The sequence below is a fragment of the Cololabis saira genome, chromosome 7, assembly GCF_033807715.1.
Source record: "Cololabis saira isolate AMF1-May2022 chromosome 7, fColSai1.1, whole genome shotgun sequence".
In the NCBI taxonomy this organism is placed as follows: Eukaryota; Metazoa; Chordata; class Actinopteri; order Beloniformes; family Belonidae; genus Cololabis; species Cololabis saira.
In genome coordinates, this window is record NC_084593.1 from 2319441 (window position 1) to 2337017 (window position 17577).

The 17577-nt window shown below is 41.8% G+C and overlaps 1 protein-coding gene across 1 annotated transcript in view; it reads left to right on the forward strand.

Annotated features, from left to right (window-relative positions):
• Positions 1-17577, forward strand: part of glra1 (glycine receptor, alpha 1) — a 265784-nt gene that overhangs the window by 63847 nt on the left and 184360 nt on the right. The window contains exon 2 of the mRNA XM_061724733.1: positions 56-180. Within this exon, the coding sequence (XP_061580717.1) occupies positions 56-180 (125 nt within the window). The remainder of the gene's footprint in view (positions 1-55; positions 181-17577) is intronic.

A 17577-nucleotide genomic window follows, 5' to 3' on the forward strand; every position in this document is an offset into this window, starting at 1 on the left:
AGCACCTATTGTTCAATGCTCCTTTTCTAATCAAATTCAACTTCCTGTCTTCCAGCCTCGCAGCTTCGAAAGAAGCTGCCGCGAGGAAAGCAGCGTCCCCGATGCCGCCTTCCGAGTTTCTGGACAAGCTAATGGGCAAGGTTTCGGGTTACGACGCCAGAATCCGACCGAATTTTAAAGGTAGGAGTTGCCACCAAGACTCGGATAAGGCAGGAATGTAGCCAAAGTCCATCCTGAAAACATGTGTGTTTCTATTCATCACTAATGTCTCTGAATACATTTTTAGCAAAGATTATCTCTGAAGCAAAGGTTTGTATTCATTTACTCTAACGGAAATCAAACAAGATCAATATTTGACCTCAATGTTGCTAAATTTCTGTGCTTCAATGTTTAATCCTCTCAATGTTTTTGGTTGTTCTCAATCTCTTGATCTTTCTTATTCACCCTTTGCAGTGTTCAATAAAGGTAATTCTGCCCATTGCTCAACTTACTAAACACGTATTTAGGCTATTTCAGGTGGTAGACCCCAAACCCCTTGTTTCTTTTCTGTTTTTAACATAAGTCCCCGTGCCTGCTCCTTTAGCCCAAGTAAAACCACAAAACAGCACTGCTATTAAGATATTTTGAGATCTCAAGCTATCCTGGTGCTAGTTGGCTACATTCCTTGGTATCCACAAAGTATCCTGAGTGCTTGTTTTGGTGGTCAAGGTAATGTGCCTCCCTCTTGCCAGCGTGCTGCCAATGATGATGATGATGATGATGATGATAGCATATTTAGTGACCTCTCCCTGAATGTTAGCCCCCATAAAGACACATGTCAGAGGTTTCTGTATTAAACTGTCTCACGTTACGAACACGCTCTGGATATGAACACATTTTCTGACAGCAGAGAAATGAGGCAACCCTCCGTTTTCATTAAAGCCTATGAATAATACAACAAGTAAGAAAAATTACACACTATCCTGTGGGAAAGGGATTTCAAAGTTATTGGAGAAGACGTTCAAGAAACAAAACTGGAAATGGTTTCATCTTTCCAAACGTGACTTCACTCATAAATGGCTTAAAATGTTGAATTTGAGCTCTGTTGCATGTTAAACATCACTGAGGTCAGATGGATTTTTTTCTGTTGCTTTTTAGTTAGTCATGACGTTTCTGTACCTTTTGTGTTATGCCACAATCCTCACTAATAAATCAATAGTATCAATTATTTTTCTTTTTTTTTGTAATTTTTTTTATAGTAGTATATAGTAGTAGTAATTTAACTGGAGTTCAAAAACAAGACAGTTTGCCAAGAATGAAAGGCTACCTTCAAACTGCACCTTTGTGAACCTGTACTCACTATTTTGATTGCATAAGTGATCACCCTGATAATTTTTCAATTAAATTAAATGCCGAAGGCCAGACTGGGGGGTCGGGGACGTCAGCAGCAGGCAGGGGGAAGCAGCAGCGGGATGACCAGAGGGGGGTGGGTGGTTGTTTGGTTCCGCAGGCCAGAACGCAGCTCCTGAAGCTCCAGCCTGCAAACATGCACAAAAGAGAAAAAAGGGGACCAGCACAAGAAACTACAGGAACGATGGACAAAAATGATAGCTATGAGATATTTAGAATGAATACAAATGGAAATGGAGAAGAGAGGAAGGGAAGAGGAGAGGAGAAGAAGGGTGAGAGGCACCGCCCAGCGGATCATGTCGGTGCCCCCTGCAGCATAGGCCTATAGCAGCATATCTACCGCCAAGCTATATTCGAGACTAACTTATAGTCTTGTTCTATAGCTGCAGCTATGACTACTGACTCTAACACACTAGAGTTTACACTAACTAGAGATTTACCAACACCAGCTAGAGGTTTACTAAACACTAACTATAGGCTTTACTAAACAGAAAGGTTTTAAGTTTAGTTTTAAAGGTGGAGGTGGTGTCAGCCTCCTTAACCCAGATTGGAAGTTGGTTCCATAGTAACGGTGCCTGATAGCAGAACGCCCGCCCTCCAAATCTACATTTGGATACTCTAGGAACTACGAGTAAACCTGCACTCCGAGAACGGAGAGCTCTGCCAGGAACATAAGGCACTATCAGGTCTTGCAAATAATGCAGAGCTAAGCCGTTTTGGGCTTTATACGCAAGTAATACAATTTTAAATTGGATTCTGAATTTTTACGGGTAGCCAATGGAGCGAGGCTAAAACTGGAGAGACGTCTTGTCGACATCTCTGCCGTGGTGAGATAATCGTGTACCACGTTTTTTGGTCAAAACCAGCAGGTGGACTCATCTTTGGTACCAACAGCAACACAACTTCTCAATCTTTTTATGAAGAAGGAAGAGATTAGTCACAGGACACGAAAAACAGAGTTTATTTTGTGTGGCATTTATGATAGATGAGAGGTCAGATGTTTGTAGTGACGTTGCAGGAACTCGGGTGATGCAACCAAAGAAGAACATTTGTTATTTTCAGGTCACTTTTTCTGGAGGGGGGGGGGGGGGTTACTTCTGGGTGGTGTTTAACCCTGTAATATACTTGCAGTTTGTTCACGCACAACCAGCTGCGTTGTGAGCGTTTCTTGGGTCAGGACTGCGTGGCCTGTAACCGTGACTCCAGCGGCCACCACGTGGGGGCAGAGTGTAACCTCAGTTTAGAAAATACCACTGTAAAATGTAGGACAAGAGAGCTGTTGGACGAGGACGTTATCGTTTTAAATAGTGAACAAATTAAAAGGTTGAAATACGAACTAGTAAGTTGTCTACGTTGTAAGTACAGAATGATTTTTTTTCTTTAGCTAGTAAGAAATATAGGTTAAGGAAGTATCTTTCAAACGAACAGATGGGGAGGTGGTGAGTTATTGCTTTAACTCCCAGCAAAAACGGGTGTTTGTGCTTATGGATATATAGTTTGGTTAAATTGAAAACATTGGTAAAAAATGTGGACCATTGTCTGTTTCTCTGGTTTCACCGATGCAGGAAATTGACGACGTGAAACACCAACACTATACTGTATTTAACCATGCGCCATGAGGCTTGAATGTACAGAATAGCCGGTCAAATCTGGCAACACCATGACACGGATTGCTCATGTATACCAGTTTTTGGGGGGGTGTACACGACCGACTTTCCAAACGAACGCAGGATACACAAGGCAGCCCTGATGCGTACATGTTGTTAACTGGAAGTGTATCCCGGGCCTTACGTTCAGCCAAGAACTACCCAGGTTTCATTTTTCTCTCTTCTTACATATATCGCATACAATATCCAAATAGATCATAAAGTGTCCATTAAGATTCAGTTCTGGCTGCTTGTGAACTTGGCTGCATATCTTCGCCAGTAAACCAGCCGTTCCTGTTATCAAACACCCAAACTCAGCCGTTCCTGTTAGCTTCACTCGGCTGAGGACACACCGGAGCACCGGTGAATCAGAGCTTCAAAAACGTGATCTATTATTGTTTTAGACCTTGTGTTTACTCAGGCACCAATAAAAACATGAAATGTGTGGTGTTTAGTTAGGGCTGGGCGATTTTGGACAAAAATAAAATCCTGATTTTTTTTCTCTGAAAACCCGATTTTCGATTTTGATTTTTTTTGGTAAAACTACAAAAGACAATGGAATAAATTGTTTCAAATATTTTATCTTTATTTTAAAGAAAAATAGCAAACAAATTTCCCTATTGGGAATGAAGTGCAATTGAAAGATACTGTTAATCCTCCTTGAGTTTTAGTAAAGTGACAACATTTACAATTTTCTTGACCAAACAAAGATGACTAGACGAGCTCTGTTTGTAATGCAGCTGCAAAAAAGGAAAATCGATTTTCCGATTTTCATTTTTTTAACATCGTCTTGATTAATAAATCCAATTTAGATTTAAAATCGATTAATCGCACAGCTCTATGTTTAGTGAATGCCTAGTTCTTGTTTTAACGTCCTGACTTCCTTCCTGGCTGCTGTGAACACTTCGCTGCAGCGACTCCTTTCAGCAGACTTGACTCGCACCGTACCTTAAACGGAAATGCAAAAAAATCCTTGAACAAAACTGCCCTCCCCTGTTAAAGTTACGGGCGCCTTTGATCAAAGTGTTTTACACGTAATAACCAGCGATGCAGTTACTGTGATCCTCGACACCTTCCTCGCTGGATGGGAATCACTCAGAAGTGTCAGTCAAAATCAGAGCACCGATGCCCGAGAGATAACATGTAGGTTACAAATGAGATTTCAAGTTGTAGCCGTCTTCTTTGAAAGAGGATTTCAGCTGATATATGCATTTGTTTGCCGCAAACCTCAAAAGCACACTGGAGCTGAGGCAATTACGGAGTTTTGCTGCTGATTTGATTTTGAGGCGTGAGTCGTGATGAAGAAACTCCCACGACTGTTACCTGCAGACGAGGCTGCACTTCTTCTTCTGTAGTTCAGGTTAGACAGGTTCAATTAAGAGTTGTCCCAATGTTTCACACTCTGTTACACAAACCACGAGACGGTGGATAGTGAGCTTACGTTTGTGACGTTGCTCTGGAGATTTCCTTTCTGTCTCTCCTGAGTGCTTCATAGTAAAACCTATTATACGGTGATCTTTGTAAGAGGGACGTCTCAGCCACCGTCAGACGGAGTTGAGCAGCCTGCAGGAGCTTTACTGTGACTAAGTGTGTATTATTAAACCTGCTGTGGCTGGAAAACGGCCTCACATGTCACTCCTGATGTGCCAAGATTTTCTCCAGGTGTTTGTCGGAAGTCAATTCTAAAGAACGTTCTGGTTTCTTTTTTATTATTTAAATTACCCTTCGTCTCTGCTTGGCAATAATCCAGCGTGATTTACTGAAGCGGTTGTTCCGACGACCTTTACAGATCCGTATTTTTAAACAGGCTGTTATTTCAATTTATAGCTTCAGTGTTTTTTGTGTTCATTCTTCTAATGTGATGTAATAAAAAGTTGAATGCGGAGTGCTGGGCGTGCACAGAATAATAAAAATCCACAGCGGACGTGAGCAAGAGAGATGAATAATCTTGAAATTATACAATAAATAATTTCATTGTCATAAATGATTGATAATTTAAGATTCTTGATTTTGCTAAATAATTTCTCACGGGGGGATTTGTGATAAAGACACGCACGAGGAGGGCGAGCCGGGCTTTTATGTAATGTGTTTAGTTAATTGCGTCAGAGGCTATTGTTAGCAGACAGGACTGATCTGAATCTGCAGACTCTGTCATAGCTGTCGGGTCCACAGAGTAGCAAAGCGTAAGCTCTCCTGCTCATTCATGCAGTTTTCATTTATTTGTGTTTGTGCATCCTGTACAAAGCAGCCACAGCTCTGCATTAATCATACTCATGAAATAAGCAGCTTGATAGCTCTGCTCCTGAATGAACTCACGAGGAGAAACAGCAAGCGTGCTCAAAGAAGAAGTTCAGTCATGCCATAGTTCTCTGATGTTGCTCCCTGAATCCAAAGTATAACAATGATGATGGTATTATTGATTACTATGATCAACGACAGCTTTCTGGATCATTTTTATGCTACACTGCTTGATGGATTAGGGCAGGGGTCGGCAACCCAAAATGTTTTAGAGCCATATTGGACCAAAAACACAAAAAACAAATATGTTTGGAGCTGCAAAAAATGAAAAGTCTTGTATCAGCCTTAGAATGAAGACAACACATGCTGCATGTTTCTATATTAGTTAGAACTGGGGGAAGATTTATATTTTCATTATGCACTTCGAGAAAAAAGTCGAAATGTAGAAAAAAAAAACTGCAAAATTTCGAGAAAAAAGTCAAAATGTCAAGATTAATGTTTACGTACAATCTCAAGAAAAAAGTCGAAATGTTGAGAAAAAAGTCGAAATGCTGAGAAAAAATTTGAAATGTTAAGAAAAAAGTCGAAATGTCAAGAAAAAAGTTGAAATGTCGAGATTAAAAAGGAAAGGAAAAAGGAAGAAAAAAGGGGAAAAAAGAAGGAAAAAAAGGAAAGAAAGAAAAAAAAAGAAGAAAAAAAGGAGAAAAAAAGTTGAAACATTTTTGAAAAAGCTCCAGAGCCACTAGGGCGGCGCTAAAGAGCCACATGCGGCTCTCGAGCCGCCGGTTGCCGATCACCGGATTAGGGTTTATGGACCATTGGGTTAGTATTTCCCATTTAGTTAGTGAGCAGCCAGTTTAAATGTTAAGATAATAATCCTCATAGCAGACACATTTGGGCACTTTTAGCAGTCATGGCTCCGTTATTGAACCATATATTTTTGACTAAACCTGCTCTAAAGGCACGAAGCTCATGACTCATGACTAGCTTTGACCCAGCTAGCATGTAGCTATTGTGTTGATTTCAGGGTGGTAAAGCATGAAAACAACATTGATCTCCATCTGATTTAGTTCAGCAGAGGATTACAGCCGGGCTTAGTTTAGATTTATCATCACGCTTGTTTTCCTACAACACAATAATCATCTTTTGTTCCACTTTATTGACTCGCGGTGACAACACAACACAGGGATGACGGACTGTCACTACCTGATGTGAGTCGCTACCCAATTTGAGTCACACATGCGCAGTCGCGTCCAACAACAGGGAATGTCATGCTATATAAGGGTATTGATGCAAAAAATCTTTATATTATTTTTAGCAAAAAATATTTATATTATTTTTAGCAAGCATAGCTAAGCATGATAGCCAAATTACCTTTCAAGATGTAATTACTCATAGAACGAGTAATCTTCCATTTGTCAGCTTTTCCCAAACTGGGATGGAACTTTCCGGTTTCCATGTAGGCATGGAGATAATGGAAAACATTAAAGTCGCTCATTTTAATCAATAATCGGGTAATGACAACACTACTTCTCCACTGAAATGCACATGTTGGACGCGACTGCGCATGCGTGACTCAAATCGGGTAGCGGACTCACATCAGGTAGTGACACGGACTACTATTTTGCGGGACTGGTGTTACGGTCTAAAGGGTCCGTCACTGAACAACCACACTCTGTTCCTACGCTGGTGTTACGGTCTAAAGGGTCCGTCTCTGAACAACCACACTCTGTTCCTACGCTGGTGTTACGGTCTAAAGGGTCCGTCTCTGAGAACCACACTCTGTTCCTACGCTCTGCCTGACATCATTACATCACAGTGACAGACAGGGCCAAAACTAACAGCCGCGATGAATATCTGCTGCTACTCATTTCATACTGTTGAGAATTCTGCACTAAGGTTAAGCCAAAATGTATTTTAATTAGGGCCCGAGCACTGACAGTGCGAAGGCCCTATTGTATCTGTAGGAATCTTCGGACGAAATGAGGGCCTTTTTGCCCCCCTAAACGTGCCCCAAAAGTCACCAAATTTTGCACGCAAGGCGCCGTCGCTGAAACCGAACAGGAAGTCGCCCATTTTCAATTAATCGTGTAATTTTGGCGCAATGTATGCCATTTCTTCGGCCGTTAATGTGGCCCGAACCGTGAAGTGCACCCATGTGTGTTATACATCAAAATGTGCGTCTCGATCCTGCGACGATGGGCATTACTTTTCTCAGTCAAAAGCGGTACCGTGGCGACGCTAGACGCCAAAAAGCGCGCCCCCCCTTCATGTGATTGGTCCATATTTGATAGTTCCTACTTTCTGCCATAACTTTTGAATGGTTTGACATACAGAGTCGTGGGTCGTGTTATCGGACTTGGTTTTGACTTCTTGACCATAATTGGTGCAAATTAGCCCCGCCCCTTCTTCTGATTGGTCAATATTTGATAGTCCCTATTTTCTGCAATAACTTTTGAATGGTTTGACATACAGAGTTGTGGGTGGTGTCACTGGTCAATTGGTTCAAATATATATATATATATATATATATATATATATATATATATATATATATATATATATATATAATATATAATATATATATATATATATATATATATATATATATAATATATTTTCTATTGCTATATATACAGTATATTGCTATTCTGTCTATAAAGGAAGTGTAGTGTTCCGGTCATATTTGCCTTCCCTACCCCGACCTGCGTCCCGGGCGATGACAGCTCATTCTTCTAATGGCTGGAGGAGGGCGGTCCCACTAATGCATGTACGAGTGATTATTCCTCACATTCTCTTCTTACAGTTTAAACACTTGTTAATTTTGCACCGGCCCTGCTAATTCTGCCGTCTAGCAACAGTAGAGCGGTTGCAGGGAGGGGGGGATGTCTGAGGACGGGGAGGAGATTCGCCCAAAGCTACGAATATTCTAGCGTGAGAGGAAATGACTGTGATCATGACTCGGGGGGGTCCGCTGCGTGAGCTTCCGATTGAATTAGCAGGTTCCTTCAGTGAGAGGGAGGAGAGGAAACACTCCTGACACATTCAGGACAGGCCATTTATAATCCATGACTTCATTCCTTCTTTCATTCCCTCTCCTTGCGTTCTCATTCTTATAATGGTATTTTTGCTGCTTCCATCCTTCATTCACTGACTCATTCATGTTTTGAAACTTTTTTTGGGGGATATTTCTCCACAGCTCATTTCCATGACTTTTTCATCATCTTGCTTTCCTTCCATCATGTGCTATGTCTGCACTTCTTTCTTCATTTTTATTTGATTGTTTTTTAATTAGCTCATTCTGTCACCGTGTTCCACCGACATCTGCACTTTTATTTCTACAAGTCCGACATTTTGCTGAGTTTTCTTTTTTTTTTCTTGCACAAATAAAAGAAAAGTTCATCAAAACAGAGACCCCCCCCCCCCCCCAATCTCTTTCCTTGTTCTGGGTATTTGAGTCTTCTCCCACTGACTACGTTTCCATGCATCAACCCTTTTAAAACCCGAATATTAGCAATAACCTGAATTTACACGGCCATGTAAACACCAATAACCCCTTTGCATAACCTGAATTTGCTCATATTCTGGTTTTTAAAAACCCCAATATGAGCCCTGGGTTACTCCTTTTAAAACCCGAATATTGGGTCACGTAAACACCAAACAGAATATCTCCATCAAACGGAACAGGAATTTGTTTTCTGCACATGCTCTGTTCACAAGGAATCCTGGTCTTTTGAGTCCAGGAAGTTCTTCTAAACACGGAGAAACCAAGACCAGGAGGAGACTAATCACTTCATAAATGTAATGAAGGATATGAACATTTCTGCATTTGTAGACGCTAGAAAGTACCGGGATAGAAGATTTACAAGAAGGAGAGAGAAAAGTTGAAGCAGCATTTGTTTTGAATTTGGAAACAGGAAGAAGAAGTGGAAATGACGGGAATTGCGTCATGATAGGGCTGGGCGATATGGACCAAAAGTCATATCTCGATATTTTCTAGCTAAATGGCGATACTCGATATATCTCGACATTTTTTCTGTGCCTTAATTGGGGTTTCCCCCAAAGCATTATAGCATAGCATCTCTTTTAGCATCTCTGTTAGCTTCTCTGTTAGCATCTCTGTTAGCATCTCTGTTAGCTTCATTTTTTTCTGAGGCAAACCCTTAAAAAAACAGTCAGTTTTAATACAAAGCCTCGTGCCAAATGTCACACAGGTTCCTTTATTAACAGAGGTCTGCACAATATCAACATGTATAAAACAAATGAAATACAAATAGACTGCCTGCATATATAGAATAAAAATGCTTCTTGAATAAAATAAAACAAATATCCCTTTCCTGCATAACAATTAAATTAAAATACACTGTGCAATTAATACAATGTAGACAGTAACAGGCAGACTTTTCCACTGAGGTTGACAGTTGTGAAAATAACAAAACATTTGTGCAAATCTCAAATAAAACATTCAAGTCAATTTGTCACAAAATAAGCTATATGAAAAAAAAAGAAAAAAAAGAACATTTTTTAAATCGATATAAACGATATTGTCTCGTACCATATCGCGTTTGAAAATATATCGATATATATTAAAATCTTGATATATCGCCCAGCCCTACGTCATGACGTTCTCCGTGCGTCGCTGGTTTGATCCAGATATCCTGAATGATTAATTACCATGTAAACGGAATATTCTGAATGTTTCAGTAACCGGAATATTAGCAATAACCCAAATTTTGACTGATGGAAACGTAGTCCCTGACTTGGGAATGAGATTGGACGGCTCTGACCTCGGTGAGCGGGTGGGTGGGCCACGGTTGAGCTTTCAGAGCAGGAAGAAGCCGTTAAGCCCCTCTAACAGCGACGTTAGGCCCTTCTGATCTGCTACCCCCTCCAGTAATAAAAGGATGGAAGCCTACGTGCCGCTGCTCGGATAAATGAAAGTGCATGAGTGGGAGAAGGCGACAGAAAAGTGTGTTTGTTGGTGTCTGTGTTTGCGGGCACTTGATGAATGGCACAGACTGCAGCTGCGACTCCCCTCTTCTTCTCTGCCATAACCTTGTCCTTCCTCATCACTCAAGCTGAACGGCAGAGAGGACGATGCTTTAAGCTCAGACCAAAAATGGGCCACGGCTGCCGCTACGCCGCTGCCCCCTCTGACTTCTCCTCCATGTGTCCCTGAGAGGCAGGAATCAGGAGTCGCCTGAAAATACCCCCGATGTGTCGGCCGCTCTAAAGTCAGCGTGCATCAGGGCCGTGTGGGAGTTCCAGCAGGTTCTTCCTCTGCAGAACCGTCCAAGAGCCACAGTCGTCACCTCAGCTTGAATTTCTCTCTCTCAAGTGCAATCCTTTTATTTCACGGTGCTCGCTCAGCCGGCTTGGCAAAGCTTCTTCTTCTCTCTGCTCTTAAATCCCAATGATGAGCCACATGAAAAGAGAAGGGGGAAAAAAACAAATTATAAAAATAAAACATTTGAAAATCCATCGTTGCACATAACTTTACTACTGATCCTCGCTCCTGACTGAACAAGCAGACAAAAGCGTACACAGCCTCGCTTTCTTCTTCTTTTTTTCACAGCTGGGGCACTTGTTGTTGCACGCAGCATCACTAGTGTCTGATAAACTCGTACGCAGCATCACTAGTCTCTGATAAACTCGTACGCAGCATCACTAGTCTCTGATAAACTCGTACGCAGCATCACTAGTGTCTGATAAACTCGTACGCAGCATCACTAGTCTCTGATAAACTCGTACGCAGCATCACTAGTGTCTGATAAACTCGTACGCAGCATCACTAGTCTCTGATAAACTCGTACGCAGCATCACTAGTGTCTGATAAACTCGTACGCAGCATCACTAGTGTCTGATAAACTCGTACGCAGCATCACTAGTCTCTGATAAACTCGTACGCAGCATCACTAGTGTCTGATAAACTCGTACGCAGCATCACTAGTGATAAACTCGTACGCAGCATCACTAGTCTCTGATAAACTCGTACGCAGCATCACTAGTGTCTGATAAACTCGTACGCAGCATCACTAGTGTCTGATAAACTCGTACGCAGCATCACTAGTCTCTGATAAACTCGTACGCAGCATCACTAGTCTCTGATAAACTCGTACGCAGCATCACTAGTGATAAACTCGTACGCAGCATCACTAGTCTCTGATAAACTCGTACGCAGCATCACTAGTGTCTGATAAACTCGTACGCAGCATCACTAGTGTCTGATAAACTCGTACGCAGCATCACTAGTCTCTGATAAACTCGTACGCAGCATCACTAGTGTCTGATAAACTCGTACGCAGCATCACTAGTGTCTGATAAACTCGTACGCAGCATCACTAGTGTCTGATAAACTCGTACGCAGCATCACTAGTCTGTGATAAACTCGTACGCAGCATCACTAGTCTGTGATAAACTCGTACGCAGCATCACTAGTGATAAACTCGTACGCAGCATCACTAGTCTCTGATAAACTCGTACGCAGCATCACTAGTCTCTGATAAACTCGTACGCAGCATCACTAGTGTCTGATAAACTTGTACGCAGCATCACTAGTGATAAACTCGTACGCAGCATCACTAGTCTCTGATAAACTCGTACGCAGCATCACTAGTGTCTGATAAACTCGTACGCAGCATCACTAGTCTCTGATAAACTCGTACGCAGCATCACTAGTGTCTGATAAACTCGTACGCAGCATCACTAGTGTCTGATAAACTCGTACGCAGCATCACTAGTCTCTGATGAACTCGTATGCAGCATCACTAGTGTCTGATAAACTCGTACGCAGCATCACTAGTCTCTGATAAACTCGTACGCAGCATCACTAGTGTCTGATAAACTCGTACGCAGCATCACTAGTGTCTGATAAACTCGTACGCAGCATCACTAGTGTCTGATAAACTCGTACGCAGCATCACTAGTGTCTGATAAACTCGTACGCAGCATCACTAGTCTGTGATAAACTCGTACGCAGCATCACTAGTCTGTGATAAACTCGTACGCAGCATCACTAGTGTTTGATAAACTCGTACGCAGCATCACTAGTCTCTGATAAACTCGTACGCAGCATCACTAGTGTCTGATAAACTCGTACGCAGCATCACTAGTGATAAACTCGTACGCAGCATCACTAGTGTCTGATAAACTCGTACGCAGCATCACTAGTGTCTGATAAACTCGTACGCAGCATCACTAGTCTCTGATAAACTCGTACGCAGCATCACTAGTCTCTGATAAACTCGTACGCAGCATCACTAGTGATAAACTCGTACGCAGCATCACTAGTGATAAACTCGTACGCAGCATCACTAGTGTCGGATAAACTCGTACGCAGCATCACTAGTCTCTGATAAACTCGTACGCAGCATCACTAGTGTCTGATAAACTCGTACGCAGCATCACTAGTGATAAACTCGTACGCAGCATCACTAGTGTCTGATAAACTCGTACGCAGCATCACTAGTGTCTGATAAACTCGTACGCAGCATCACTAGTCTGTGATAAACTCGTACGCAGCATCACTAGTGTTTGATAAACTCGTACGCAGCATCACTAGTCTCTGATAAACTCGTACGCAGCATCACTAGTGTCTGATAAACTCGTACGCAGCATCACTAGTGATAAACTCGTACGCAGCATCACTAGTGTCTGATAAACTCGTACGCAGCATCACTAGTGTCTGATAAACTCGTACGCAGCATCACTAGTCTCTGATAAACTCGTACGCAGCATCACTAGTGATAAACTCGTACGCAGCATCACTAGTGTCGGATAAACTCGTACGCAGCATCACTAGTGATAAACTCGTACGCAGCATCACTAGTGATAAACTCGTACGCAGCATCTATAGTCTCTGATAAACTTGTACGCAGCATCACTAGTGTCTGATAAACTCGTACGCAGCATCACTAGTGATAAACTCGTACGCAGCATCACTAGTGTCTGATAAACTTGTACGCAGCATCACTAGTCTCTGATAAACTCGTACGCAGCATTACTAGTGTCTGATAAACTCGTACGCAGCATCACTAGTGTCTGATAAACTCGTACGCAGCATTACTAGTGTCTGATAAACTCGTACGCAGCATCACTAGTGTCTGATAAACTCGTTCGCCTCCTCCCCGGTCGTCCCTGCAGCTCCTTCTCTCCTCGCCAGGGTTGATGGTAGTTATTAGCTGTCAGAGCCTGACGTTCATTTGGTGTTATCAGCACTTGTTTAATGGCTACTTAATGGGATTAATGGGCATAAGGTAATGAGTGTGGGATGGAAGAATGGCTGCAGAGGGGAAAAATGGATGGGTGAGGCGGTAACGGAGAGGGAGGGAAGACAACTTTGCAAATGGCTAACAGGCCTGGAGAGATTTGTTTGCACAGAAAAGCAGATGACAAATCCAGGTCTTCATGCTGCAAATACAGACGTTTCCAGTAGGTTCAATGTAGGTAATTAGAAGTTTTTCACATGGTTGGAAGGCAGCGGTTCCCAAACTTTTTTCCTTGTTCCCCCTACTTGTGTCTAAGACCAGCCGGCCCCCCGACCCGTACGTACTAGCAGCAAAATTGTCTTTAATTGAAAAAATGAACATGAATTATGTTTTTTTGCTACATTTCTCTTTGGTTTACTCTGTATACATATGACTTTGTTTTTCTCCAATGTCACCAATGTATAAAACACGCACAAAAGGACATAAAAGGACATAAAAATATTTCTGAAAAATTACTCTTTTAATATGAGACCAACATTTTTTAACATTTTTCCTTTAACAACCTGTCGGAGTAGATTAGATGTTGAGTAATGATATAATAATAAGGAATTAAATTATTTCCTGTGTTTGTCACCAGTGTATAAAAAACACAAAAAATATTCAAGACATTCATAAATTATTCCTAACAATGTTTTATGAATGACTCATTCGCAAATAGAATTTTTACAACTGCATAATTTCAAAGCAGACAAAGTTCTGCGCCCCCCCAGAGATCTCTGGCGCCCCCAGGGGGGGCCCCAGACCCCAGGTTGGGAGACACTGCTGTAAGGGACTGTGTTAGGATCCAAACTGCTGCACTAAACCCTAAAAGTGTTTTCTCTAAGAACATATTACAAAAACCCTCATCTGATTGTAGTTAGTCTTAATAGTGTGCAAATAGTACTGTATAACCGTAGCATTTTAGTCTTATTTTAGTCAGAATTGTCCATGACCATTTTAGTCTTGTTTATTCAAAGATTGTATTTAGCCAAACCCATTTTACAATTCAAACAAGGTAATCTGCTTATTATATTATTGTGACCTTATAGATTCAAAAATACATTAATTCCAGATACAGAAGACGCTCTAATTTGAGTTTACACCATATTCATTTTTCCGTTGATGAAAGCAACTTTAGTTAACACAATGCCACGAGACAAAAACATAAGCGATGTTCTTAGAGAAGCAACTGGTACAGATTTCCATTTTCGGCAGTTGATATATTATTTACCAACGGAAAACATTTAAGGCTGTTCCGGCATATTTATAGTGAAGGTCAGACCATGCTCTTCTTAGACGACAACAAAAAGACTAAGCGCTACATGTCAGACCCTACGAGCCTCGCTGAGCATGTTATGTGTTGAAGTCCATGACAGGACAACTGGGAAAAACTGCTCTACGTACAGTGCCGGAGTTGAGGGGGGATGAGGGGGGAATGGCATCCCCCCCTGAAATAAAAACAGTCCAAATCATCCCCCCCTGAAATAAAAACAGTCCAAATCATCCCCCCCTGAAATAAAAACAGTCAAAATCATCCCCCCTGTAAAACTGCCATCCCCCCTTTCCATCCCTTATGTCATTTCATCAATGAATGTGGTTTTACTGCTATTTCAACATTTCACCAGAAAAATAACACCAGCAAAATAACGTATTCGACAATTTTCACCTGTTTCAAGTAAATTTAATTAAATAAGTAGGAAAATCTGCCAGTGGGACAAGATTTACTACTACTGCCAGTGGGCGGCAGTAGCTCAGGTGGTAGAGCGGGTCGTCCAATGATCCGAAGGTCGGCGGTTCGAATCCCGCTCTGTCCCAGTTTGCTGTCGTAGTGTCCTTGGGCAAGACACCTTACCCACCTTGCCCCGTGTGAATGTGTTTGAATGTGTATGAATATTGGTGGTGGTCGGAGGGGCCGTTAGGCGCGATATGGCAGCCACGCTTCCGTCAGTCTGCCCCAGGGCAGCTGTGGCTACAAACGTAGCTTACCACCACCAGAGAGAATGTGTATGGATGAATAATGATCTCTGTAAAGCGCTCTGGGTGCCTAGAAGGGCGCTATATAAAATCCAAGTCATTATTATTATTATTATTATTATTATCTTCTTATAACAAGCAAAAAAATCTTGTTCCACTGGCAGATTTTTCTACTTATTTCAAGTGAAAATCTACTTGAAACAGGTGAAAATTGTTGTTTTTTCCAGTGATGAGTCTTTTAAGTAACCAAACTAACGTCTGTCTGTTCAGGGGATGCCCCCAAACAACATATAAAAAATTCAGACTTCTATGACTTCTGCAACAGTGTTTCCTCCAAAACGTCCTGGCTGGTTAGGAGGGTGTAGAAACGTATAGGTCTGAGAGCCTCCTGACTAATGGAATGGGGCCTATTTTGTGTCTTTTTTTGAATAGTTCACTAACGCTTTTAGCTAGGAGTCTGAATTTTTTATATGTAGTTTGAGGGCATCCCCTGAACAGACAGATGTTAGTTTGGTGCAGATCGGACCTGTACTTTTCGATGGGCGGGGCGTTGAAACTTCACCTTTTCCAACATTCGAATGGACGCCGTTGCCACAACATTTGACCAAACCAAGTAAAACTTGACCTGTGGCCTCCATATGGGGCCTTGATTGGGCTTGCCAAGTCTCAACTCTGTGAACCCTCTGCAACGCCAACTAGCTCTGTGGAAGTCGTACAGTCACGGGACCAAAAGATCCTAGCAAAGAGCCTTCTACATTGCAACATAGCCAAAAATCAGCCTCCCAGCTCAAAGCGTTAGTGAATTATTCAAAAAACACACAAAAAGGCCCGAAAAAGGCACCACACATGGTGACCTTTGGCACTTCCGAAGGTCGCACGGGTCTGGACCTCGGCACAGTGGATGAGAGTCACCTCCTGATACAGAGTCTAGAATTTCAGCCTCCTAGCTCAAAGCGTTAGTGAACTGTGCAAAAATAGACACGAAATAGGCTTTGCAGGCCCGAAAAGCAACACACGCGGTGACCTTTGACACTTCCGAAGGTCACACAGATCTGAAACTCTGCACAGTGGATGAGAGTCACCTCCTGATACAGAGTCTAGAATTTCAGCCTCCTAGCTCAAAGCGTTAGTGAACTGTGCAAAAATAGACACGAAATAGGCCTCATAGGCAAACCTATAACAATACATAACAAACATCCTTTGCCTACTGAGCATTAATAACATGTCATAATCGAAGGAGAACTAATTAAAACGGATGTCCTTAACATAACCCCTATTGTATTATTGAATTATCAAGGACACTTTCGTGTTTTTGTGTTTAGAAATGTTAAAGATATTAAAAGAAAACCATAACACAATGAGGAAAATACTGTGGCGAACAAGTCATGCCCAGAGCGTGTCTCAAACCACAGTCTCCCAGACCACAGTCAACTGCAATAACCAGTCGGCCAAATACTGATGTGTTGCCCAGGCGGGAAAGACCTTATCTTATCTGTGGTCGTTACACTATGTTCCAAAAAGTATTGTTTTTAATGGACAAGATCTGGCATTTTACGTTGAATTCTATTGTTCAGGTTTTAAAATTCTAGCTAAATACATAAAAAAGGGAGATGAGGTGTGAGCTTCATAACAAAACTTCTGTGCCTACTGAGCATTAATAACACGTGGTTAGCCATAGAAAGGGGCGATAACAGCCTCCTGCGCCTACTAGTAGGTAGAGTAGGGCCCTACTGGCCCATATCTATGGGATGATTGTTATCGTTTTGTCCTTCATTCAATGGTATGACAGCAGTCAAATCGGGTGACGGATCCCATTGACTTCGCATAGTACTATATCCGTGGTGCTCCCATTAAAACCTCAATAAAACACTGCTAAAACAGCGTTAAAAACATGCTTTTACAAACTGACAGTAACAAACAGTACCTTGCACGACAAAAACTCATAATTTAGCCACTATAACAAAGAATAATATATAAATAATAATAATGTCATAATCCGTGTATATATCACGACAACGGATCCCATTGACTTTTCATGGTACAATATCCGTGGTGCTCACACGGAATTATACCATTTTCCGTGT